This window comes from Andrographis paniculata, unplaced genomic scaffold (assembly GCF_009805555.1).
Source record: "Andrographis paniculata isolate CXL003 unplaced genomic scaffold, ASM980555v1 Contig82END, whole genome shotgun sequence".
Taxonomy (NCBI): Eukaryota; Viridiplantae; Streptophyta; class Magnoliopsida; order Lamiales; family Acanthaceae; genus Andrographis; species Andrographis paniculata.
Window position 1 is genome coordinate 4,209,843 of NW_026137620.1, and position 26,597 is coordinate 4,236,439.

The following is a 26,597-nucleotide window of genomic DNA, read 5'->3' on the forward strand; positions in this document are numbered from 1 at the left end:
GTGTTTTGCATGCGGTGAAAATGGTCATTATGTAAAACAATGTAAAAAAAAAGGTCAATTGCAAGTGAAAGGATGAACCAAACTTCATTATAGAGTGGGAAGCGTGTTACCCTTATCGGAGTTATCCAAAGTTTGTTTTGGAGAAACTGTTACTATTACAAAACTTATATAAAAAATAGAACCCCTTTTGTGGCCTAGAATGTAATCTTCTTGAAACTGTGTGGTTATAAAAACTTGTTGATTTTTCAAACTTAAAGGTTTTCGGTTGTACTGCTTTCACCTATATAAAATATGATAAACTTGAACCTCGGACTGAAAATTATATATATTTTTTTGGTATATCCCAAAAGGTAAACAAATGTTGTAGATTATGATGTAGAAATTATTTGGGTTTTGAAGATATAATTACCATGATGTGACTTTTAATGTACATTATATGCCTTGTTTAAATAAAATCACTGATGATTTTATAATAGTCTAAATAAGATGGAGTCCAATAAAAATTCTATTAATTTTTTTTTTAATTAAAGAGTGCTGAAATAGTTTTTTTTACCTGAAAATGATACATTAAATCATATTCTAGCTGTTGTTTATGTGTTATGGCGGTCTTAATATGACATTTCTGAATGAAGTGGTTCAAATTTGTATGAATCTAGTCTTGATCGCTGTGTCAATGAAAGAATATTAAACGCCTTTCTAGATTAGATGATAATGACTTAGCTTCATATAAGTTGAGTGTGTTTGATTCTTGATGACAATGAACCAAGACTTTTAGTGAATATGTGAAATTGGAACATAAAAATAAATAATTTGCAAGATCAAATGAAATCTTTAAAGTGAATAGAACTTGTGAATTAGTCCTAAAGCCTAAACACTAAAAATGAGGATGAACATAATCTTAGGTTTAAAGCAAAATTAGTACCAAAAAATTTTCACCAAAAGGGGTCATTGATTATAATGAAATATTTTTCTTCCGTTGTAATATTTTCTACTGTTCGTGCTATGGTTGCTTTAGTAACTCATTTTGATTGAGAAATTAAATAAATTGATGTGAAAACAATATTTTTACATAGTGATTTTGATGAACATATTTACATGAAACAACCCGAGGGCGTTGTAGATAAAAAAGTCTGATTTTGTATGTTTACTTAAAAAATCTCTTTATGGTTTAAAACAATCATCATGACAATGAAACTTAAAGTTTGATGAGTGTATGAAGTTTTTAATTTTTAAGAGAAATGAATATGATCATTGTTTGTATTTTAAGACCGTTAGCAGCATACATGTATGTCCTTTGATTTATGTTGATAACATGTTGATTAGTCCAAATTTGAAAATTTTAGATCAAATGAACAAGTGTTTAAATAAAAAATTTATTTGTGATGCAAGAGTGATATTATGTATGCATATTAAAAGAGTTACACAACAAATCTATTTTTTGGGCATCCCTCAAATATTGAGAAAATTATAAAAAAGTTTAATATATTCAATTTAAAAGCTATTAATCTGCCACCTACTTCTAATTATTGGTTGAGTAAAAACCAGTGCCCCAAAATTGATTTTGATCTTGCATATGTGAAAAATGTGCTAGACCTGACACTGCATATGTTGTTTGTTGCTTGAGTAGATTTATGTCTAATTTCAAGGCTTGAACATTGGGTTGATTTGGAATGTTTGTTGCATTATTTATGTGGGTCAAATAACATGGGATTGATGTATAAACAATGTAATGAATGCACCAGTTAAAAGACTTTATGGATTCTAACTATGCTAATGAAATGTATAATAGAAAGTCTACTACTTCTTATGTGTTTACTTTGTGTGGTTCTTGTGTAAGTTGGAAGTCATAGTTTTGAAACCTATAGTTGCTCTGTCAACCACCGAATATAAATATATTGCAGTCATATAGTCGATTAAAAAAGCCTTATGACTTACAGGCTTGCTCACTGAGACTGGGTACCTGAAAGGTAAGGTACAAGTATTTTTCAATATTCAATTAGGTATTTAGTTGTGTAAAATTTGGTTTTTTTCACAATAGAACCAAGTATACTAATGTTAGATTCCAATTTATATGTGATATAGTTGCTAAAAGCCTTATAAGACTTGATAAATTTTTTTCCATTTCAAATCCGGATGGAAAGAGCACTAAGCCATTACCTGTTGCTAAATTTGAGTCTTCTTTGAAGATTATAAATTTTGATACGACTAATTAGGTTTTTATTTCTTGATTGAAATTGAGATGTGTTTATTGCTCTCTATTTTTTCACAAAAATACTAACTTTTTTTGTTGAGCATAGGTTGGCTTTAATGATCTCCCTAGGCACCCGATTAATCATGTCCCAAAGGTGGAGGTTTATTTAGTTGGCCCATGATTTGTTAATGAGTGGTCTATATATTTTTATCCAATCGAGTGTTGTTGACCTCGAAGTAGGTCCGGCCAGAGAAGCTCACTTCATAACTAAAAATAAACTCTAACTGTCCGATATAGGGGTGTGTTCTTAGCTATTTTACAACATTCTAGGTGTGTTTTCTACTATTTTCCGTCTTCAGTTCTTCAGATTAATATATTCCATAAGTCTTGTGTTTTTCGATTCTTCTTCTCTCATGCTGCTTCTTTTCTTTCTAGAAATGTGTGCGTTTGATTGGGGTTTTCCAACGAGTGTTAGCTGTAGATTGTGTAGGTGAGTGCGATATATTGATTAGTGGAAAATTTCTATAGAAATTGTATCATTTCACGTTAGATGGTTAGGGTTTATTCTCTAGTTCAAGTTAGGGCTTCTTGCGGTCGTTGTTGGCCTTTCCGAAGTTGAGACACTTTCCCCACAACCAATTTTACTGGATAGGATATGCTAGGGGCTGAGCCTCGAAAATCTGTTAATGTGTTATTTTGTATTTTTTGGTTAAACTCAATACAAGAGTTTTTAAGTTTAAAATTGTCGTTTTATATCAAAATCGAGTTTTACTAAATAAAAACACAACATAAATAGTGTCAATTGAAAGTTGGGCACATATCTCACAAAGGAACACCAAGTTACGTATTTAAGAGTGACTCCTAGCTTAAACAGAATGGAGAAAAGGGCTAGGTCATTCACCAATAAAATATAAGTATTCTCTATTTCATCTATTCTCAAGTTTTTTGGGGCTAAGAGGATAATGACTTTCCGATGAACATGTGATACTCGATCCATAATCAAGTTGGTCCATTAGATGTTTTGTTAAATTAAATATTTTAAAGTTATTATAAATACGTCAACTTCAAACCGATGTAGAATTTTGAATTCATATCTAATTTTTTTTTTTAAATTTATGTCATTATATAGGTTTCTAAGTTACCTTTCCAACACCGCAAACAGTGAGTCAATCCGAGTCTAAATTAAATAGTTATAGCCAAAAAAGTATTCAAAGGTCTTTTGTATGTTCAAATACGTTTTAAAAAAATGTCAATGCGTTTTTAACTCAACTTTTAAACATAAAATATTAATTTATCCCTTATATTTAACCTTTATTTCATTCTCAAATACTCCCAGGGAAACCCTAGTCATATAATAAGTAAGTTTCATACATTGTTCTTCTTTACTATTGAAATTCGATTTCTTAATATGTGTGCAATATTTTAAGTGATTTTGTTTATTTAAAGCATGGGCTTACTGTTTTAAAACCATATCCATATTCTTCCTGATTTAATCTTCATTTTGAAATATTATATGAGTTATTTGAAAGACAAATGAATTTTATATGATTTTCTAAAGTTATACACTTATTTTTTTGATGGAAAAATATTACAGAGTGCTCGATGGATTTTCTGTAACTTTTGGATGCTGTTTTCACACTTTTGTTTCATGAAAAATGTAGATATTTATGTTACCTTTAATTAGATACCAAGTTTGTTCAATTTGGATATCAAATGAATTTTATATAAATTTTTAAAGTTACATATCCTATTTCATTACGAAGTATCTGTTCAATATGGCTAACTTCTATTATATTCTTTCTGAAACTTCATTTTGTATTTTTGTTTAATTGGTCATATATATATATATATATGTGTGTGTGTGTGTCAGATTTCATTAGAGACCATGTTTGTTTCATTTGGGTATGAAATAGATTTTTAGTGATTTTTACCGTACAAGCGTTCTGTTTTTCTGAAGTGAATTGAGTATTTGAGTTAAGATGATATTATAAATGTAATTCAAATTAATAATTGCATTTTTGGTCTTTGAAATATAATTTAGAAACTTTTGCTTTGATTTGGCACTAGTTTCAGGTTTGAGCCAACAGTGAATTTATGGTGAATTTTATAAGATCTATGCTAAATTTGAGTAAGTTGATTTCTCGAATTTGATGATTAGGTGAAGTCTGACCAAACCAAGTCTCATGAGTCGGTGGTTGTTGAGTTGGTTAGCTTCCTCTAACTAAGGTAAGGGATTAAATTATTAACATTTGAAATGAACTAACCATTTAACTACGTTTCTTAGTTAAATAGGCCATTATAATTATATCTCCTTATGTGATATGTGGTGAACTTGCTATTAAGAATTGATAAAGTTTTGTAAGCCGTGGATTTTTCTAGACTTAGTCGTTGATTGAAAAGTCGATTATTAATTTGTGTATGTCGTGGATTTGGCTAGACTTAGTTGTTGATTGGTAAGTCAATTATTAATTTGTGTATGCCATGGATTTGGCTAGACTTAGCCGTTGATTGGTAAGTCGATTGATAAATTGTATAAGTCGTGGATTTGGCTAGATTTAGTTGTTGATTGACAAGTCAATTATCAATTGTATAAGTCGTGGATTTGGCTAGACTTAGCCTTTGATTGACAAGTCGATTGGTAAATTGTATAAGCGATGTATTTGGCTAGACTTAGCCGTTGATTAGCAAGTCGATAGCTAAATTGTCTACCGTGAGTTTTGCTAGACTTAGCCATTGATTGGAAAGTCAATTGTAAATTGTATGTCGTTGATTTGGCTAGACTTAGTCTTTGATTGGCAAGTTGATTGATAGATTGTATAAGCCGTGGATTTGGCTAGACTTAGTTGTTAATTGACTAGTCAATTATAAGTTGTATAAGTCATGGATTTGGCTAGACTTAGTCATTAATTGGCAAGTCGATTTATAAATTGTATAAGTCGTGGATTTGGCTAGACTTAGCCGTTGATTGGCAAGTCAATTGGTAAATTGTGTAAGTCGTGGATAACCATGGATTTAGCTAGATTTAGTCATTTTGGGAAATTAATTAATAATTGTGTGAGCCGTTGATTTGGCTGGATTTAGCGGTTACTTGGCAAGTTGGTTGATCAATTGAGTGAGCAGTGAATTTTGGATAGTTGTAGTTGTTGCTTGGCTAGCACTTATCGTTGGTAATTGATTTCATGCATTGTATATTTAATTCCTTACTCAACTATTGCTGATGTTACTACTTTCTTACATGTACAGTTGAAATCTAGACTTTCATCGACTTGATGCATCATAGGAATGAACTATTATTAAACATGCATGACCTTCTACAATTGTATTTTTTAAAGTAATTGTGGGAGTTGCTAAAATTATTTTACGACTTCTGCAAAAAAAAAATGTTTGTACTTATTTTTAGTATGCTTTAGCCTTGGCATCGAGATACAACACGTCCATATGTGTTGTTGTTTCAATGTCGGCCTGTGATATTCCCATAGAATTTTTGGGGTGTTACAGGACAATAAATTTAAGAATTGTCTGGACACTAACTTTACGGCATTGAAATTAGAAAAATATGTCTCTCCAACTACTTTAAAGGACTTGGATGCTATTTTGAAGACAAAAGACAAATGCTTAGAGATAAGATTTGGTGGTGAGAAAAAATCTTCAAACGAATTAATGTGTCATCAACAACTTTTTGTGGACATAGATTTTAACATGTTTTTTTAATTTTCATAAATTAAATATTTGGATAGATGAAATTTTATTCAAGAATATAATTCTTATGGTAAATTTGCATAAACCATTAGTTTATATGTAAAAAAGACAAGGATATAACGTGTTTCAGAATAGAAAACCCTTATATGAACTGAAGCAAACCCACGTTCATAATATAGTCAAATTCTGAGTACTTTAAGGAAAAAAAAAAAAAAAGAAAAATTGTTTGAAGTCCTCGTGAAGATTTTCTTTATGTGAGACAAAAAGGTCATGTTGACCGTCATGCTACGTGGTTGAAAAAATATTGTGATATATTATATGTATCATCGGATTAATCTATTGGTATATTTATTTAATAATTGCTTTAATGTAAAAATTCAATTTTTCACCGTATAAGTAAACACTTAGAAACAAGATTAAATTTGTAAGAAAATGAACAAATAGAGCTCAACTTCATCAAGTTGCACAATCAAGCCATTAGTACCTACAATACAACCTTAAAGTTAGAAGATTTTGGAAGACAAATATCTAAATTGGGAATTGTTGAAAGTTTAAATTTAAGAGAGTGAAAATAATAAACTCAGATAAAAAATATTGGTCGATAGAATTAAATAATTTAACTTCATGTCACTAATTTTGAGGTGTGGTCAAATTAAATGACGAAGATAGTGGTAGGTGAGTTAAATAAGTATTATTATATAGTCCCGTAAGTGATGGCCTGGTGTGAAGGTTGAATGTGTAACTGTGAAGTCATAGGTAGGGGTGGGCACGATTCGGATATTTGCAAATATGCAGGTATTTGATATCCGAACCGAACCGAACAAATATTCGAAACCGCGAACCGAAACTGAACTGAAAATTTCGGTTAACCGAATCTTCGGTTAACCGAAAATATTTGTACTATTTGCAAATATCCGAACCGAACCGAATTCAAACAAATATTGACAAATAAATCTACTTTTGGAATTGAAACACTCATAAACAACAACACAATATCAGTTCAATTAAAAACAAATTAACATGAAACATAAAGTATATTTAAAAGTCAAATTACAATATTCACGAAAATAAATCTGCGTTTGCATCTTTTCACCGTCGAATTCCTGAAAAATAAGATAATAAAATAATTCTTTTTAGAAAAAATCAATAATAATGCACTGCAATTATAGTATAATAAAATTTATTTACTAAAAAAAACTGCACTGAGTAGAGATTCAAGCTTTTTTCAAACACATGAATTCCTGAAAAAAAAAATGATAATAATATAATATTTTTTTAAAAAAAAATCAATAAAACTAAGAAATAAGCTACAAGTATAAATAATATATTTATTTATCACAAGATGTTGAAAGCTCAATAATCTAAATTTTCTGGAATTAGTAACAAAAGTAATTTGTAATTGAAGCAACCTGTAAATTAAAATTAAAAGTGAATTTTCAAGAGTAATAATATTTATTTTTTTTACTGTACAGAAATAAAACCTGCATAAATAAAAATAAATTTATTTAGTGAGAAATAACGGAAAAAAATATAAATAATAGATAAGCTTCAATTAACACTCATTACCAATTTTGGATTCAAAATAAATAAGTTAGCATTTTAATTGTTAAAAAAAATAATAATAAAACCTGCACAATTATATTTATATTTTGGAAAAAAATTTTGAACAAAAAAAACGGTCTACTAAAAAACAATAAAAAACTCTGCACAATGTAAATAAAATGGAAAAGATTTTATAATCTTGAATCGACTATTTGTAGTTGTTACCTGAAAGATTTTGTAGTTGTATTGTGCGCGAAGAGTTGAAAACGATTGTCTGGATAGTTGCACACAAACTGCAGAAGAGGGGGTGAAGCCGTGCTGAGAGATGGAATAAAAAATCGCAGAAACAAGATGAAGCCGCCGCTGATTGGCTGAAAAATCGCAAGATGGTGAACAGGTGAAGTACCGCCGATGTCCAGGAGGTAGACGAAGAAATTAGGGTTGTGAAATCGCGTTTGAGATTTGGGAGATGGGGTTTGGCGGTTTGCACTAGGTTTAAACCGGGTCTGCACTGGGGGACTGGCTGTAATGTATATTATTAATGATAATTTATATAAATAAATTATAAATATATAATATAACATAATTAATTTATTATAAAATTATCCGGTTCGGTTAACCGAACCGAAAAAAAGGTTAGAAACCGAAACCGAACCGAACCGAACAAATACCAAATATGCAGTATTTGTATTCGAACCGAATTTGCTCGGTTAACCGAAAATTCGGTTCGATTCAGTTCGGTTCGACGGTTCTGCGGTTCGGTTCGGATATTTTGCCCACCCCTAGTCATAGGTTCAAATCCCCATACGCCTCAGGTCACTTGCCACCCTCGTCATAAAATAATAATAATAATAATAATAATAATAATGGTTATATAATGATCTATATTTGCTATGATAAAATGAGGGAAAAATAAGATCATATATATTAATTATTTGTTTACATATCTCCCATTCATGCATATTCAACATATCTCTCACATCATTTTATCAAACTCTAACTTTATTAACTGCAATATATATAAGAATAATAGCAGAAGAGAAGAAAATAGATATATTTATTGTACGTATTAATTAAGTAAGTAAATTATATATGTTGGTTCAATCATTGCAGCAGCTGTACATGACATAGTGCTCCATAATCTTGCCGCATTGGGAGCAGGCCACCCGCTCCGGGATGTATCCCGTCTGTCCCGGCAAGATGAGGTGGTTGCAGTGGTGCTCCGGGTGTGCCCTCCGGATCTCCTCCTCCACCACCGCCACAAACTTGTCGGGATGATCCACATTGTACCCCCACGCCGTGTAATTATCCAAAACAGGCAGCACCACGTCGCCCTTCCCCTTCGCCATCTCGTAGTTCCCCCGGCTGAACACTGCCCACCCTTCCTTGCTGCTATCGAAGGTCAGCATGTCCATGATCTCCCGCATTATCCGGTCGTCATCCACACTCATTCCGATGTGCTTCTTCGAGTTCCACATGCTCCAGAGGCGGACCCAAAAGTACCACACGTAGTCGTAGTACTCCGCCAGGGGGAAGATGTGGCTCAGCTTCTCCCGATTGATCACTTCGTGGCATCGCCGCACTTTGTCGCGGGGATTGCGTTTGCCGACGTACAGCATTTCCAGGGGGACATGCAGCGCGCTGGCTGCTGCTCGTGCCGACAGGGTGAACTTCCGAATCCAGTCGATGTCCTCGCCGCCGTATAGGCAGATCACTCTGTTCCCCCTTGTCTGCAATGCAATGTTATGTCACTCGTGATCAACTTTAATCACCATCTTATATCTATGTTTGATTGTTTGTTTTTACCCATTCGGGAATGCGCGGATCGATGGCGTCGGCTAGGAGATCGATGTTCCAAGTATGGTCGTCCCATAGGGCGCGCTCGCGGGCTTTCGTGAAGGGGAAGGCGTGGCCTCCCCAAATCCACATCATTGGCAAAGCATTGAGGTTGGAGGGTTTCCCTTGCGGATCTAAGACGACGAGCATAGGCATATGGGTGAAGTTCCAAACCTCTTTGAAGTATCGAATGGCCACCGGCTCAACCAAGGAAGGGCGAGTCACCGAGTACCAAGGCATGTTGTTGTTTCTTAGATCGTAGAAAACGTTGTCTTGCAATGGCGCCGTCGTTGGATCCACGACAGGAAGCCAGAGAACCTCGTACTCGTGTCGCATTGCGTGTTGGTTGTAAATCATGTGCAGGACATTTATCTCTTCGTGAGGAACATCAAGGTCTGTGATCAACAGCAAGATGTACTTGGACCTTAGTGCCTCGAGGCGTTCCTGCAGTAACCCCGGACATGGAGAATTCAATAGATAGATCGAAAAATGAAAGAAAGTCAAAAGATGAGATTTTCGAGCCGACATTTGTCCTCTTGGAACCATCGTAGAGTGGCATTTGGTCTTCAGTTGTGCGAATCATAGCCCGGAGTACTTTCATGTTGTCGATATGCGATGTTTCGATGAGCCTTTTGAATGCGATGTACGCATCCTCCGACTTCTTCTTGTCTGCACAAAAACAGCGAGGGATCAGATCGATACACATTACTATTTTCTCTCGTCGAAATTAAAACAAAACTACTCACCAACTAAGCCCAAGCAAATTGCCAGCTGCTTTTTCAGGTGTGCCGATATAACCTCTAGCTTATGAGTTAGGCTTAATATCTCCCATGACTCGGCAGTCGCCGACATGTATCTGATTCAACATAGTAAGCTGAACACATATACTTGGGAAAGCAGAAACAGAGATTGAGCAGGATAAGAAACTTACTCGTGACCGGAGCTGCCGACGAGGTTCAAGAGCAGGGAAAAACTTGCCATAAGACTTCTTATGATCCAGTAAACGGCAGTCGGAATGTGAGCGGTTGCAGCTGTAATTTCGGGCGAATCGTGGGTGATGTAAGCGGAGGGAAGCTCTTTGAACTTGACGATGAATCGAGTTACATTGAGTGCAGTGTTCAAGAGGATGACAACTGCCTCCAACTTGTGCTTCAATTCCGCGGCGGCATTGTCCATCGTATGGGGCAGATCCTTGAGTGTGGCGATGTTCTTGGCGAGCGGATTCTCCATGCGCAAATGGTCGACGAGGCAGAACTCGCCGTAGTTGATGGCGAATGCTGCGAAGGTTATGCCAACCTTAACGTCCCATGAGTAGTTGGAGAGGGATCTGAGGAGGTTCATAGTTGCGGAATGTGCTTCCCCTCCTCCTTCGTTGCATTTGCAGATCATCTATCGTCGCAAAGAAGACACTAGTACTGTGTAAGTGTAAGAAGAAGCCAAACGGATCCTCCTAGTCCTACATATTTAGTTAGTTAGTTAGTTGGTTGTACCTCGGAAGAAATCCTATTGATGGGAAGTGCAAGAACTGCAACGATGTTTAAGTCGTGATCAGGAGTGGTGTAGCTGATATCGTCGTGAAATGACACAACCTTCTTCTTCCCCCCCGGTTGATGATCAAGATTGGCGTCTGAACGTGCACCGGCCTGCAGTGCAGTAACAAATTAATTAAGTAACAAGTATTCGATATATATCGAACAATATTGGAATGAAATGACACATCACATGGATATATATATATATATATATATATGTAGTATTAATTAATTAATTAATTACAGTTAGAGCATTATTATTATTGTCGTTGTCATGAGTAGACAAAGTGGGGCTTCCAAGGCGCAATATATCCTCAATAACAGCAAGCAGCGGCTTGACATTGAGATCATCGATCCCCGGCGCATGAGTGCCCAGAATTTGCTTAGTGAGTGCATTCTCATCCGATGAAAAAAAGCCTCCCCCTCCCCCTCCCCCTCCCCTACGCTTAAGCCCCTCTGCAATAATCTCTGCTGGCCTGCTGCTGCTGCGATCATGCTCCATCACAAAACTCCGACCTCTGCCTAAGGATGAAAGTGGCGCCGTCTCCCTCTCCCGCCCAGACATTGATTGAGAACCTACCTAGCTACCTACCTGATCAAGAGGATATCTATATATATATATATAGATATAGATATAGATATGTGTGTGTGTGTTTGTGTAATTGAATTTCAATTCAAGAACATGCAGTTTGAGGCAATGCAACGCAATGCTAAGGTATGCTGCTGTTTGAGTCGGGGCTCTTATATAGATCAGAAGAAGAGATTCACAAACAAGAAACATCGATCAGCGATCAACAGGTGAAATAAAATCCCAATGGAATAAAATCTAAGCTATTAAGCTAGGTAGATTCATGGGGGCTTGCTTCCATTGTGGTATAAACTCATGAATGGGGTTTGGAATTCATTTCTTGCTTGCCAAAGTAAGGTTATGTTTTTAAAATCCCTTTCTTGCCAGAGGAAGAATGTATGAATGAATGAATACATACATATATATATATATATGTATGTATTCATTCATTCATTCATTCCAAAGCCTGATGGTTCGTTTTAAGTTTCTTGATCCATCGATTACTTTATGACTGATGCTTGGCCAGCTGGCACGTCGTTTGTTGGTCGGGCAGAAAAGAGTACCAAGAAGTCAAGTCAAGTCCAAGAAAAAGATCATCTTTTCATACACTTAATTAATTAAAATCGTGGTCGTGTCTCTCAAGCATTAAGATATATTGTCCCAGAATATTAAATCAAAAGAGCAACCTCTGACAATATCCTACAACTGAAATTCTTGGGAAGAAGTTACGTATAAACAATTATTTGGTTGTTATAAATCAAACTGAACAAACAAATCATTCTCTCAGTACTGCTTCATACAATATTGGCAAATATAACTACAATTTCATTATTCATTAACTATTACCTCAATCTTGCTTAATGACGTACTTGAAGAAAAGTAAAGAGGAAAAAAAAAAAAAAAAACAGTTTCTAATATAATCGAAGCTTGACGTTCCACTTTCTTTAATCGTCGAAGCTAACGCAGGTAAAGTAGGTTTGAAAAAATATTAAAATTGAAAAAAAGAGTAATAAGATACATGGTAATTAAGAATGGATGGAGTGATGGTGGTAATTCCATTTTGGTGGGTGGGTGGGTGGGTTTAAATGAAAAGGTGGGGTGAGGGATGGGAGAAGGTTTAATTAAATTGTTAGGACAAGATCCACATGAAAACAGTGGACCAACCAGTGAGGGCAAAGGCTGCAACCAAGTAAGTCCAAAGAAACATCACTGAGCATTCTTCCTGTGCTATATCGAAGAGCTGTGCCATGGTACCTACAAAATGTTTGATTCATTCATTTGTCGAATATAATTATTTCTTTTTAATATAACTCTTTCAAAAAATAAAAATAAAAATAAATGAGAGAGAGAGAGAGAGAAGGGTACCGATGGCCATAGCAGGTGGGAGAGTGAACTGAATCATGAGAACAAAATGGTAGAGAGGATCAGCAGGAAGAAACCCTAAATATGAAGCAGCTTTGACGATGCCAATTCCAGCTGCAGGAAGCATTATATACCTCACACAGATCACTGCAATTATTGTTGACGCTTTCACTCTTCTCTTGCTCATCCCTATATTGTGTAGTGTCCATGCAAATTAGCTTTCCAAGAAAAAGAAACAAATTAAAAACGTACCTTGTATTAGGTTGCCTCCAAGGATCAATGTAACCGATGGGATCGCTCCATCCCTGCATAGTATACACAAACACAAATAATTCCAACAATGGAAGTTTAATATATATAGCTGTTGAAAAACTTTAAAGGATTTAATTACATTAGGTACATACCCAAGCAATGTAATGGAATCATCAATCACTCTGAGAGGGGCTCCGCTGCCTATAATAAGGTTTCGAAGCCATGAAACTGCCCCAACTATGAATCCCAAAATCTAAACAATAATATATAGAAACATGCAATGTGTCAGCCAATTATTAATTAATTCTTGATCTTGTACTGGTCTCTTCTGTTATCTATATCATTATTATATACATAGAATTGATTATTAAAACATACAGCAGCAAGGATTGGAGGTGCCCTTAGCTCTTTCCACAATTGCTTCAAAATTCCCAATATTGTTTGTTTCCATGGTGCAGATGATCCCAGAGCTGGTTGGTGTTGATGTTGTTCTCCACCAGCTTTGAGGAGATAAGTTTTGACATTACCCTCTAAATCGTCCTTGTTGGGCTCCTTGCAGGCTAATAATGGTGGCTCCTCCTCGCTATGACTATGACCCGACGATGACTTGCCGTAGCTCTCACCGGCGCTCCGCATCAAGTAGTAAGTATATGTCCATATGTAGAATGCTCCAAGCTGCATGCGTGCATGAATATATATATATATATATATCATTCTTTCTTGCCATTTCAAAATTGAATGGATCCCAACATATATGTTTTTATTATATAAATTTAAGTAACGAAGAATATATTGCATGCAATTGAAAGTGGATTCCATGCATATAGAACAATCCATCTCACTTATAGTCATACATTGTTTAATTGATTGATGGAAAGTACTTTTGTGTAAAATTTTAAAATACAGTTAATTTTCAAACCAGAAAAATAATACTGATAATTTCTTGTTTTTGTTGTATTAATTAAAGTCAATGCAATTTAGCATGTACGTATTGTTAGTTGTGCACTGCACAGTGAAGGGGGGTGTAAATGTAATACTGTACTCAGTTGTACATAATTTGTCTTTATTTTTTATTTCGTCGGTTTTATATAATTTGTTATTTTCTTTTTTGGAAATATAATTATATATTTTAATCGTATTTTAAAATGTATACTTTATAGTTTTTAAAATCTTTCATTAAATTATTTAGTTATTTTAATTTTAATTTATAATTATTTTTACTAATATATTTTTTAATTATTTACTAATTATATTTTACCTCTGTAATGTCTAATTAACACACTCAAATTACGTAGGACAGTAGTTAATTACTTTACTCCATAGTGAAAGAAAGAAAGAAAAGAAGGAGAGAGAGATGGATACAAGTACTTACAGCCATGGAGAAGGAAGCATAGGACAGGCCAACTGTCTTGCATACAGTCTTGTCCCCAAATGGGCTGCCATCCTCTTTGCAGATTGCTGGAATTATGATAAGCATAATATTTCCCAGATTTCCTATAATATAATATAATATAAAATTAAAACCAAATAACATACTAATGTCTTTCATTCCATCAAAGAATCATTTGATTAATAACACGATATTTAAGGTAAGAATATTTAATTAGTTAATAATAATTGATTATGATATTATTTTTTTATATAATTAATAATATTTATAGTTTAAAAGTAAATTTAATATATATGATTAAAAAGATTAAAATATATGTTTAAATATTTATAAATAATATAGCAATTAAAAATATATATAATATGGATATTATTTCGTAGAGAATAAAATTTTTTATAATACAAATAAATAAAAAAATATTTTTGTTTATTTATAATTAACATAAATCAATTTTATAAAAGATGTGTAGTTTTAAATATAAATAAAAATATTTATTTTTTTAGAAGAGAGATAGAAACAAAGAAGTTTTGAGTGGGTCTACGCCATTTATGATACTATATGTTATTTAATTAATTAAGTTGATTTATATTTGTTAAATATATTTAGATTTAATAATTTTTACAAAAAAAATAGAAATTTATCAATTGTTACGGGACAGACAAAAATGAAAATAGCGTCAATTGTGGTGGGACGGAGGGAATACTTACATACACAAAATAATACTCTCTCCGTTCCACATAATTTGTCCCTATTTTCTATTTTCGTCCGTCTCACATAACTTGTCTTTTCTATTTTTGGAAATATAATTATGTATTTTAATCGCATTTTAAATTTTAAATTTTATAATTTTTTTAATTTTAATTAAACTATTTATTTATTTTAATCTTAATTTATAATTATTTTTACTAATACACTTTTTAATTACTTACTAATTATACTTTACCTAAATTCCCGTGTTTACAGTAATACACCCATGTTACATGGGAACGGAGGGAGTAATACTAATAAATAAATTACCAGAGGCGGACATAGCCATGACGAGGTTTTGGAGATAAGGCTCAAGTCTAAGTAATTTAGCTGCTATCCATCCAAGTATCCCTCCAACCACAAATGTCATTCCAATGTTTACTGGCATGAACCACCTATATGCAAATGCAAATGCAAATGCAAATGCAAATTCAAATGCAAATGCAATTCTCAACACCATATTAATTACACACTTTATATTCAAATAAATAAATAACATTAACAGTGGGAAACAACAAAACAAAACAATCACACGCACATGGAGATATATCCACATTTAATAGAAACATTCATTTAAAATTAATAGTATTAGATTAAATTAAACCATAGCTAACTAATATATAATGATACTGTCCCATCAACCCACTGTCAGATAATTCCATTCCATATATATATACCCTTGAAAGTGAAATCTGGTTGCACTATAATTTATTTACACCCTCCGTTCACACATAGAAAGAAAGTAAATATTTATTTAAAAAATAATAATATTTTAATTATAATTCACAGTTAAAAATAATGTAATAATATTTTTATCTTTGTTTTGTAGTGTAAAAGTAACAATGTGATGTAAAATAATGATATTTGTGAAAAAAAAATTAATAAAATATTTACTTTGTAATTTTACATTTCAAAATAAAAATATGTATACTTTCTAACTGCACACAGACGGAGGGACTATTAGTTTAAATATGTACATTACTTTGTAGTATTATTTGTTTTTATATATAAAAAGGTTATGTTTAAACAGCATTTGGTTGTTGTTTTGGGAGTATCTTGGGAAGTTACTGATACTTTCTTTCTAAGTCAAACTCATTCTTTCTTAATATATTAAACGTTCTAATATTATATAAAATATAGTTATATAAATATATTTTCATATATTTTACATCACTATAAATAATTTTATATTAATAGTAAATAAATATTTTATATAAAATTTTATTTTATGCAATTAATTAAAACATATATTATTTATATATTTTAAAATTTAAATTGAATTTATATTCTATCAAATCATATAAATTACTCTCTCCGTCTCACTTTTCATGTCTATTTTTTTTTGTCCGTCTCATTTATTTTGTTATTTTCTTTTTTTGAAAAATAATTGTACACTTTAATCTTATTTTTAAAAATTTAATTTATAATTTTTTTAATTTTAATTATATTAATCAATTATTTTAATTTTAATTTATAATTATTTTTATCGTACTATAATTATTTTTACTAATTATTTATTAATTATACTTTTTTTTTAATTTTTATGTCATAGACGTAGGGAGTAATATTTGACTGAGTATCACTATCAGTACCACTCCAATAATGAATGGTGCTGCTGCTACTTTCAACGCATCACATGCTCTGCCTTTATTATTATGCTTTCATCAAAATGACCAGCTGTAGCTTTATACAATCAAGCCTAACTATTTAAATTATTGTTTTTATTTTAATTTAGTATGATATTTAAATCAATATTTTATTTTAAATTATTTTTAAATCACAACTAAACAAGTTATATAATCCCATCATTTCAATTTATAATCAAATATGTATGTGTTTTTTTGAATATATATTTTTTCTTTATATAATAATTAAACTATATGCTACATATTATTTACAAACTAAATAATTATTTATGTTACAAATATCTATAATAAATTTTAAATAGGATGGTAAATTTGATTGTTAATATTCAAAATTATAATTAATTATATATTTGAAAATTTAATTTGAATTTTTAGCTTTTTAAACAACTATATATTCCATGTGCTTTCGTAAGAATGATACTATTTTTTATTTTGTTCGTCCAAAAATAAGGATACTATTTTTTAATTTAATAATTGTACTACATACCTATAATAATTAATACTTTTGCAATTTTCAATATATTACACAAATATCATTATTTTTATATCACACAATCTGATACGAGATACTAATATTTTTTATTTTGTCTTTTTTACTATAGACCAATATAATACTAATATTCTAAAATCTACATCCAAAATATAAATATTTATCTTCTTCCGGAGTTAGTAATAAAAGTTACAAACTAAGCCAAATATTAAACCCAAGTAAAAAAAAAAATACAAATTACCAATTAAAATTAAAAAATAATAATAATAATAAGTCTGATCGTTGGTGTTTATGTGTTCACTTTGTATTTTTAGATGAATGTGTTTTTTTATAAGTATAGAGAATAAGCCAAACATAAATTGGGTGAATAAACTCTATAAATTTCATTAAATTATTTTACAATAATAAAAGCATACCAATTTTAAGAATATGAAATTAAAATTGAACTTTATAACTAATTCAGTAATAATAAAGGTTTCTTAATAGCTTCAATCCAAACTAAATAATCAATATTAAAATTAAAATGTGTGAACAATGGATTATGAGAGTTTATTAGTAGATCTTCAACCTTTTTTCTTTTGCAAGAAAAATAATATATTTTTATTAAAAATTATCCAAGGTGAATAATGTTTATTTTTGTTTAAAATGTTAAAGGAAAAAACTAATAGTACTCTAAAAAAATATTAAATATAATATCTTTTATTGGAAACAAAATTTTCCTTAAAATAAACAATAGAAAAATAAAATTGTCTACAGCAAGGTTGTTTTTTTTTTATTATTTATTTATTTATCATTATTATTAGTATTTTCTATAAAAATATATATTAATGTAAAATATGATAATTAAAAAATAAGTTGGATACAAAAATCAAAAGACAAATACTAGGAAAACATGAGTAAAAGAAGAAAGAAAAAGCCTTAACCTGTGCAAGAAAGCATGTATAATAATAAATAAATAAATAAATAATAAAGGTACGGACCAAGAGATGATTTCTTGAATGGTAACAGTCTTGGCCAGACTTGAAAACACAAGCGACGGAGAGAACACAACAAACACTATCTGCAGTACCATTTATTCATAATAATAATAATAATATATATATCAAGATTAATTTGTTGATAACTAAAATTAAATTAAATTAAATTAAATCAATTTAAAATTAATCTAATTACCTTGTTCAATGAATGGCGGGCGTGGGGAGGTAGCAGCTTCAGATAGTCAGTAGCCATCAAAGCTCCCAATGCGCTTATTATGAGCACCTGCAGTATCGGCATTGATGACACCTCCAACAGCCCCAAAACTCCCATTCTCTCCTCTCTCAAACACGCCCGTGTTGCTGCGATGATGATGATGATGATGATGATTTATTTATATATATATCTATAAGACCAACGTCGTCGTCGTCGTCGTCATCGTCATCGTCATCGTCATCGTCCTCGTGCGTACTGAAAAATATTGTATTCTATATATATATAAATATTAACAGTGGAATTATTGGAGCAGATCAGATCGGAGCAGATGGGACAACGAATCGATTACCCCAGCTGAGACAGACACAGACACAGATTCAGGGTTTTTGATTTTATCATATATAATTAAATAAAGGATCGGATCGAGGTTTGATCTACCTGCTGGAAAATCATGATGATGATTGGCAGAAATTAAATTAAATCAAAGTAAATGAAACACGGAACAGAGACGACCTTAATGAAAGCAAAGGAAAAGACGACAATGTCTATGCTTATAAATAAATACTAATACTAATAGCTTTGGCAGTACGTATGAAATGTTTGTGTGTATGTATATATATATATAAATAAAGGGTGGTGGCATGGAAGGTTCTGGGAAGCAAAAGATAGCGGAGGCAGAGGAATACAATACAATTCAATTAATTGAATACATCCAAATTGGTGACGATGAATATTAGTTCGCAGCTAATTAATAACTATAACTTGATAAATACGTATCTGACACGAAATACGCCTCGAAAATGACACTATTAAATTCAAATATTATCGACTCTAGCTAATAATAGACCAAATTGGATTTGTTCGCCTCAACAAAATTATTATTTTGTAAATTAAAACTAATTTCAATTTGTAAACTTCAAAATTAAATTCTCTGTGAGTATTCATTTGGTCAGACACATTTTAAAAAAAATAAATAATAAAAAAAAGTTCTTTTATACTCCCTCTGTTCCGGATAATTTGACCGCATTATTGTAAACACATAAATTTAGGAGGGGTATAATTAGTAAATAATTAAAAATGTATTAGTAAAAATAATTATTGTATAATAAAAATAATTATAGATTAAGATTAAAATAATTGATTAGTATAATTAAAATTAAAAATTAAATTTTTAAAAATAAGATTAAAGTGTATAATTATTTTCTAAAAAAAAAGTGACAAAATAAATGGAACAGGCGAAAATAGAAAAGTAGACATGAAAAGTGGGACGGAGGGAGTAATAAAAAAATAACATTTTTTACTTTACAAAAAATAGAATATATATATATTTTTTTTATGAAAAAAAAAAGAACATAAATTTATACGAAAAAAGAAATATTTTTTTTTCTTGATTTCCTTTTCATTATCCCGGGTGCATCCATCCATTCATCATCTTATATATATATATATACACACACTAGTACCCGCAGTGCGCTACGTCGCACGGGTGTGATATAATATAATGAGGTTGTTGTAGACAAAAAAATTGTGTTATATTCTTATAAACACAAAATTTATACAAATTATATTTAATTTAAATATATGCGGGTCCTATTCTCTATTTGGATCGTTCGATTCTCTTCCCGGGTCGATCCATTTTTCCAACTTGGATTTGGATGGCTTCTTTAATCTGAAGGGATTTTGGTTTTCGGTTTGACTTTGCCGGCTTTTGGAGGGTTTTGATATCCGTGTTGGCGATTTTGATCGTCGACTTTGGATTGATGCCTCATTTGGATGATCCCGCGGAATTTGACATTTGCTTTGTCTTTGAGGAGGTGGATTTGATGCTCTATAACGCTTTTGGTAGCGTGTCCCCTTGACTTTTGGATCGAAGAGGGCCTGGTTTGCGCCTTTTGTGAAGAACGCGACGAACATCTTGAAGCTTTGGGAGTGACTTTGGAGGCTCTTCCTTGGCTTTCATGGATTTCTCGATGGCTTTGAGAGCTTTGATCCTTCCTCCGGCTCGGACATACGACGAAGAACGTTAACTCCATCGATTCGTCAACCAATATTGGATCATTTGTCCAAATCAGTGACTTTTCGACGAAGAACGCTTCGAAGGACACGAAGAACAATGAAGAACATTGCAGAGAATCTAGAGAGAGTTACCCTTGCGCGAGTCTTCAAATGAACTTCGGTGTCTAATGAATTGGCCAAGGCTCCTATTTATAGGGGAGGGTGGCCTTGGCTTCCTTTTCGGATGGTGCCACGTGGATGGAAAGATTTTATAATCTTTCATTTTCCATCGGATGCCGTTTTCCATTCTTGACGGATTTGATTGTGCACCTTCCTTTCTCGCCAAAATCTTTAAATTATTACCTTTTTTGGAAGATATTAATTTATAAACTTCATTTATTGACAAGATCTTTATATCATTGCCTTGTTTGGAAGATATTAATTTATATACTTCTTTTATTAACAAGATTAATTTATTTTGCTGCCAAATTTATTATGGCTCTATTTATGCACGTAATATTTGTACGATATCTTCCATTTTAAGCAGATTTTTGCATTAATGGTTGATATTTATTGTACAAAAATTAACATATGTGCATAATTAAATACGATATATTTATATCATTGGAATTTTATTTTCTTCCAAAATATATGATGTTTAATTTAATTTAGACATTTAATTTTTAATGTCTACAGTTGTATGCTTAAGGATCAATTGCTCCTTTGTTGTGAGCAGAGTGAATCTAAAAAAAGGAGCAATTGATCCTTAAGCATTCAAAACTTGTCATATGATTTAACATGAGTGGAGCCGTCTAGGCATAATCAACTTTATTCACTCAGCAGGGACTATTTTTTTGAATAAGGAAACTTTAACTGAAGGTGCGGAAAATCATTTCTTTTTTTTCATAGCTCATTACATTTCGCAATGGGTCACAGAATTTCAAACAAACATTGTGTCTGCTCGTGACCTTGTTTGATTTTCAACGCACCTAAGCCTTTTATACCCCTTTAATAATAGGTCATCCCCACTTCGCTTGCTTCGCTTCTCATACCATTAAGAACTTCCCTTGTCAGTGTCATTTATTTTGAGCAAAGTCGATAGAAAAAAGTTCGCTTACCCTACTGAGTATGGGAAACTTGTAACGAAGGGGGCATTAACCTTTTCAAGTCATATCGGATACTTGGTTTAACTCAACATTGATACTATTGAATAAGGTAAATGAAAATTATTAAGTTCGATGCTCGCAAGTTGTCTAACCCTACTCTAAAACATATCATAAGTCTAACGCAGCGATGTATTAAAAGAATTTTAAGTAACAACACATGCTTGCAATTAAAATAGGCACACAGTTTTGAAGGTTTCGACTTGTTACCAAAAATTCTTTGTGTCATTGATCATTAAAAATTTCTGTACATACCTTGCCATCCTTTGCAAAATTATGTACAAGATGGGGGCAAGGATCCTGAATCATTTCTTCCTGAGATTCAAGGATCCACTTCCTATCTGAGGAAGATGCTTGACAAACTGCCGCACTAGCTCCTCGAGTCGTTGTTGGCTTCGAGCTGAGTCAAGCTGTTGCTCCATTAAAATCGCATTCTGCTGGGTGGCTATTGCAAGAGCCTTTAATATGTCGCTTTGTCCTCTTTCGAGGCTCTCCAAGGCCCTACCCAGGTTTGTAGCTTGAGCTTCCAGGCTTCCAACACGTGACTCTAGTGCGGCTAGCACGGAGCTCTCGAAAGCCAAGTGGCTGGCCACGTTCTCAGCATGGTTATCGATTAGTGATTGTGTTAGAACATACTGGCTCAGTAGTGCCGCATCGAGGTCATCCAGTCATTTTTCAACTGATTCAAATGTCGCGAGAGGAGCATATGTGTTGGCCTCCGTGGGTGCTGGTGACTATTGCTCGGATGCGAAACTGATATCCACCGGCTCCGGGGTGACATTCCTGAGAAAAATTAGCTGCCTCGCTGCCTCATGTGCTCGATCTGCAACTTTCTTTGCTTTGAAATCTTGCCTAAAGCGTAGCTGGAGCTGGGTCTGTAGCTTCCACCACTTGAGCAGTTTGGCCAGCACCTTCAACTTCCCTTTCCTGTTCCACTCACGTTGTCGCTCTTGTTTCAATTTCTGCATTTCTGCGAGCAACCGAGCTTACCGCTCCTTGAATTTTGTTTCCTCTCCATCCTCCTCTTTATCGATGATGGTTTTGTCAGATTTCGTTGAGGAAGGAGTCGGAGCTTTTACAGGTGTGGATGTCTCCATTGACATCTTAGGACTATATGGCATAGGTTCTTGTTCCATTGCCCCCAGAGTTGTTGACTCTTTTGTTTTGGGAGACACCTGCAAAATAGGCAGCGATGTTATGACTGCCTCAATGCTGTCGGTTTCATCAGCAGTTTCAGCGGTTGTGGCAGCGGGGACCTCGGGGCTTGATCTTTAAATGACTCCACGGTTACGTCTATATCACCGATGGTTTCTTCGGTGATCACGCTCTCCCGCTTCTTCTCTGATCCAACAGCAGTAGGCTTCTTTCCCTCTGGCTGGTTAACGGGAGTGGCCTCATTGCCAAGATCTCCAGCAACAGTTGGCTCATCTAACCCCTGCTGGTTGAAGTGGACAGGTTCATCGCTAGTTGGGCTGATTTGGTGGAGTGGCGTCGCTCTTCGTGGCTGCTCCTCTGGCGAGGGTTGCTCGGGCTGGTCGGTGGGCTCTCTAATCATGATCCATTTTCTTAAGCGAGAGAGAGGAATCTTGTCCGGGTTGACCTGCTTCTACACCGCCTTCCTTTTTTCCCTTCTCCTTCCTCTTCGGCTTCCGAGGGGGACTCTTATTCTTCTTTGCGGCCATCTTCACCTCGGTTTTTTAATAGCCGGCTCATAAGCGGGGTCTTCTTTGCGCTTGGTCCTTTCCTCGCCAGCGGTTTTCTCGAGGGTTGTTCCTCCCTTATTGCTCTGGGCCTACTCCTCGCCGAATAAACTCATCTCCACTTCCCGAGTGAAGCGAATAGCGGCCTCAGCTTCCTCGGGAGTCTCCTTGGAGATAGTTCGTTCCGAGTTGAGTTCAACAGCGGCCCCTTCTGGTTCAGATGCCACTTCTCTTCCTCTCATTTTTCTGGCAAGCGGACAATCTCTTCCTCAACTACTTTAATCTTCTTTTTCAGCGGGGGGAGAGGAGTTGTCGCTTTTTCCTTTCTCTTCTTTTCGTTGGGGATTAGGCTAAACCCCTTGGACTCCAACCAGCTTTATTTGCATCTCAGGGGCTGGAGTGGGTAGATCGACGTCTGCGCATCTGCATAGCTCTGTAATCAGGGTCCCGTGACCCAGCGTTCTGTCCATCTTCGCACCCAAATGTCTATATAGATTATTGCGCCCATGTCGATGTCAGTCTTTTCTTCCAAGATTAAACACAACGCGAGCAGAAATTCGGGTCTGATGTCAGTGCTGTGAGAGGTTATCATGACCCTACTTAGTGACCACTTGACCCATTACTTCTTATCATCGTCCACCGACCTAAACTTTAGGTTTCTCTTGTCATATTCTGGTGTGGTGGCGAAGGTCTTGTACAACGACTGCAACTCGAGTAAGCCGCAGTGCTCTGTGGTGTTAAATTTGTCTTCTATCTCTTGGGTTGGGTAGCAGAACGGCCACCCCAGGACCCGGTTGATTTGCCATGCCGAACAGTTCACCAAATTTCCTCGAACATAGATATTCCTGGGACTCTCGGCTTGGCTCAAGTTAGTGTAGAATTCCCTCACCAACGGTACATTTATTGGATCCTTGGGATTTTGAATCAACCAAGTTAGGCCTCGCTCCTTTATCCCATCAACGAGCGAGCCTGAGATCTTCTCAGCATCGAATCCTCTCTTATAGAGGATTTCCATGGCCTTTGTCATTTCGTAGGCCGCCGCCGCTTCCAGGCTAGCAAAATGAACTGTTTCATATTGCTTGGAAGCGAGCATTGTATTAGCAGCCTTAGTGGCGTCCTTTCTTGTAATTTTCTCTGCTCGGTAGGCCTTCATCTTTTCACCGATGGCTTGACGAACGAACTCCTGCTCGATTTCTTCTCTCTGGAAATCCTTGAGCCTTATGTAGCACAACCACTAGTCGCTCACCGAATACCTCTGCTCAATTTTATCAGTGTATTCAAATCAAAGGTAGTCCTCCAGGAACACTGGGATACACAGCGACGGATAATCCTATCAAAGCCGATGTTGAACAAATAAGGTTTATCCCAAAAATAGTCTTTTGCGAAGCTGAGAAGACGCTTCTTTTCCTTAAAAACATATGAGTGGGAAACTGTTCTATGACTAAGAAATTCGATAGGTTTGCAAACCATGGCTCCTTACCCTGCAAAAGAACAATTTCTTGTCAAGAAAAGAATAATTTATACTTGGGGACTTGTTCTTCGGTTGTCAAAGCCTGCTGACATGGTTATCAACAAAATTCTCTTTCCCATTTCGGTCCTTGATCTTAATATCAAATTCTTGGAGCAACAAAACCCAAAGAATCAAATGGGCCTTGGTCTCCTTCTTCTCTATATAATATTTTATCGATGCATGGTTAGTATGAACAATGGTGTTGCTCCCGATAAGATATTGCCTAAACTTGTCGAAAGTGAAGACAATAGCTAACAACTCTTTCTCACTTGTAGTGTAATTCCTTTGAGCGGAGTCCAACTTCTACTGGCATAATAAATGACATTAAGCTTGAACGCAAGCTTCTATCCTAGCACAACACCGACGACATAATCACTTGCGTCCGTTATCAGTTCGAATGGCTCGCTCCACACTGGTGCCGAATTGATGGAAGCGGTGGGGAGTTTCTCCTTTAAAATCAGGAAAGTCTCCTCACACTTGCTTGACCACTCAAATTTAGTATCCTTGCACAGTAGCGCGGTGAATGGTTGAGTGATTTTGCTGAAGTCCTTGATGAAGTGACGGTAAAAACCAACATGGCCAAGGAAACTTCTAACTCCCTTCTCATTCGAGGGCACTGACATTCTTTCGATTACACTTACTTTTGATATGTCCACCTCAATTCCGGCGAGCAAGATCTTATGGCCAATAACAATTCCTTCATTTACCATTTAATGGCACTTCTCCCAAGTTCAGCACGAGATCTGTCTTAAAACAATGGAGAAACATTCTATCCAAATTATTCAGGCATTTGAAAAATGTCTTGCCATAAAAACTTCGATACAAGAGTCCGGGAGATCACTAAAAATGTGGTACATGCATCACTTGAAGGTTGCTGGGGCGTTGCAGAGCCCGGATGACATCATTCGATAAGAGAATGTACCATATGGACAAGTAAAAGTAGTTTTCTCACAATCCTTTGATTTGATGGGAATTTGGTGGTAGCCTGAGTAGCCATCGAGGAAACAGTAGTATTCATGACCTGCAAGCTTCTCAAGACATTGATCAAGAGACGGAAGCGGGAAATGATCTTTCTTCGTCGCTGTATTCAACCTTCTATAATCGATATAGACTCTCCATCCTGTGATTGGTCTTATCATGAAGACCTCCCCATCATCGCTTGTCTACTTGACAAAGCCTTCTTTCTTGGGGACCACCTGGGTTGGGCTCACCCACTGGTTGTCACTAATATGATAGATTATACCTGCATAAAAAAGCTTCATTACCGCGTTCTTTACAACTTCTTGCATATTCTTGTTGAGGCGTCACGCTGAGGCTGTCTGCATGGTTTCGCTTCAGCTTCCAGTTAGATATGGTGCATACACACCGCTGGGCTGATTCTTTGATGTCTAAGATCTTCCATGAAAACGCCGTCTTCCTTCTCTTGAGAACGGATAAGTGTTGAGCCTCTTGGTTTGGCACGAGTGGGGCAGAGATTATCAGCGGGTAAGTCTCCTCCGGCCCAAAAAATACATATTTGAAGTGCTATGGTAGTTTCTTTAATTCTTCCCTTTTATTGGATTCGTTTCTGGTTCTCACTTTGTTTGCTTTATAGACTTAGTGGGAACAAATGAGTTGTCACTCCGCTTATCCGAGTCCTCAAGTTTTTACAGTATAAGCGAATCCTTCTCTGAAATTTCCTCAAGAAATTCTAAAGTTAAACTAGTCTCACGAGAAGTTAATTCATTCAATTCATCAATAATATCACAGTTTTCTTCCTGAGGTTGTCGTAATGCATTGTTCA

The 26,597-nt window shown here is 34.4% G+C and overlaps 2 protein-coding genes across 2 annotated transcripts; both read right to left on the bottom strand.

Annotated features, from left to right (window-relative positions):
* Positions 1-8,341: 8,341 nt before the first annotated feature.
* LOC127241292 (protein SIEVE ELEMENT OCCLUSION B-like) lies at positions 8,342-11,717 on the bottom strand. The gene is made up of 7 exons (XM_051260259.1): positions 11,045-11,717; positions 10,759-10,911; positions 10,200-10,657; positions 10,015-10,124; positions 9,795-9,937; positions 9,239-9,712; positions 8,342-9,162 (listed from the first exon to the last, which is right to left on the bottom strand). The coding sequence occupies exons 1-7, from the start codon at positions 11,363-11,365 to the stop codon at positions 8,533-8,535; spliced, it is 2,289 nt and encodes a 762-aa protein (XP_051116216.1). The 5' UTR covers positions 11,366-11,717; the 3' UTR covers positions 8,342-8,532.
* Positions 11,718-12,131: 414 nt separating this feature from the next.
* On the bottom strand, positions 12,132-19,082 carry LOC127241293 (protein PIN-LIKES 7-like). The gene is made up of 10 exons (XM_051260260.1): positions 18,885-19,082; positions 18,429-18,800; positions 18,236-18,315; positions 15,390-15,514; positions 14,355-14,476; positions 13,361-13,657; positions 13,135-13,235; positions 12,983-13,035; positions 12,734-12,919; positions 12,132-12,622 (listed from the first exon to the last, which is right to left on the bottom strand). The coding sequence occupies exons 2-10, from the start codon at positions 18,561-18,563 to the stop codon at positions 12,498-12,500; spliced, it is 1,224 nt and encodes a 407-aa protein (XP_051116217.1). The 5' UTR covers positions 18,564-18,800; positions 18,885-19,082; the 3' UTR covers positions 12,132-12,497.
* Between the last annotated feature and the right edge of the window lie 7,515 nt (positions 19,083-26,597).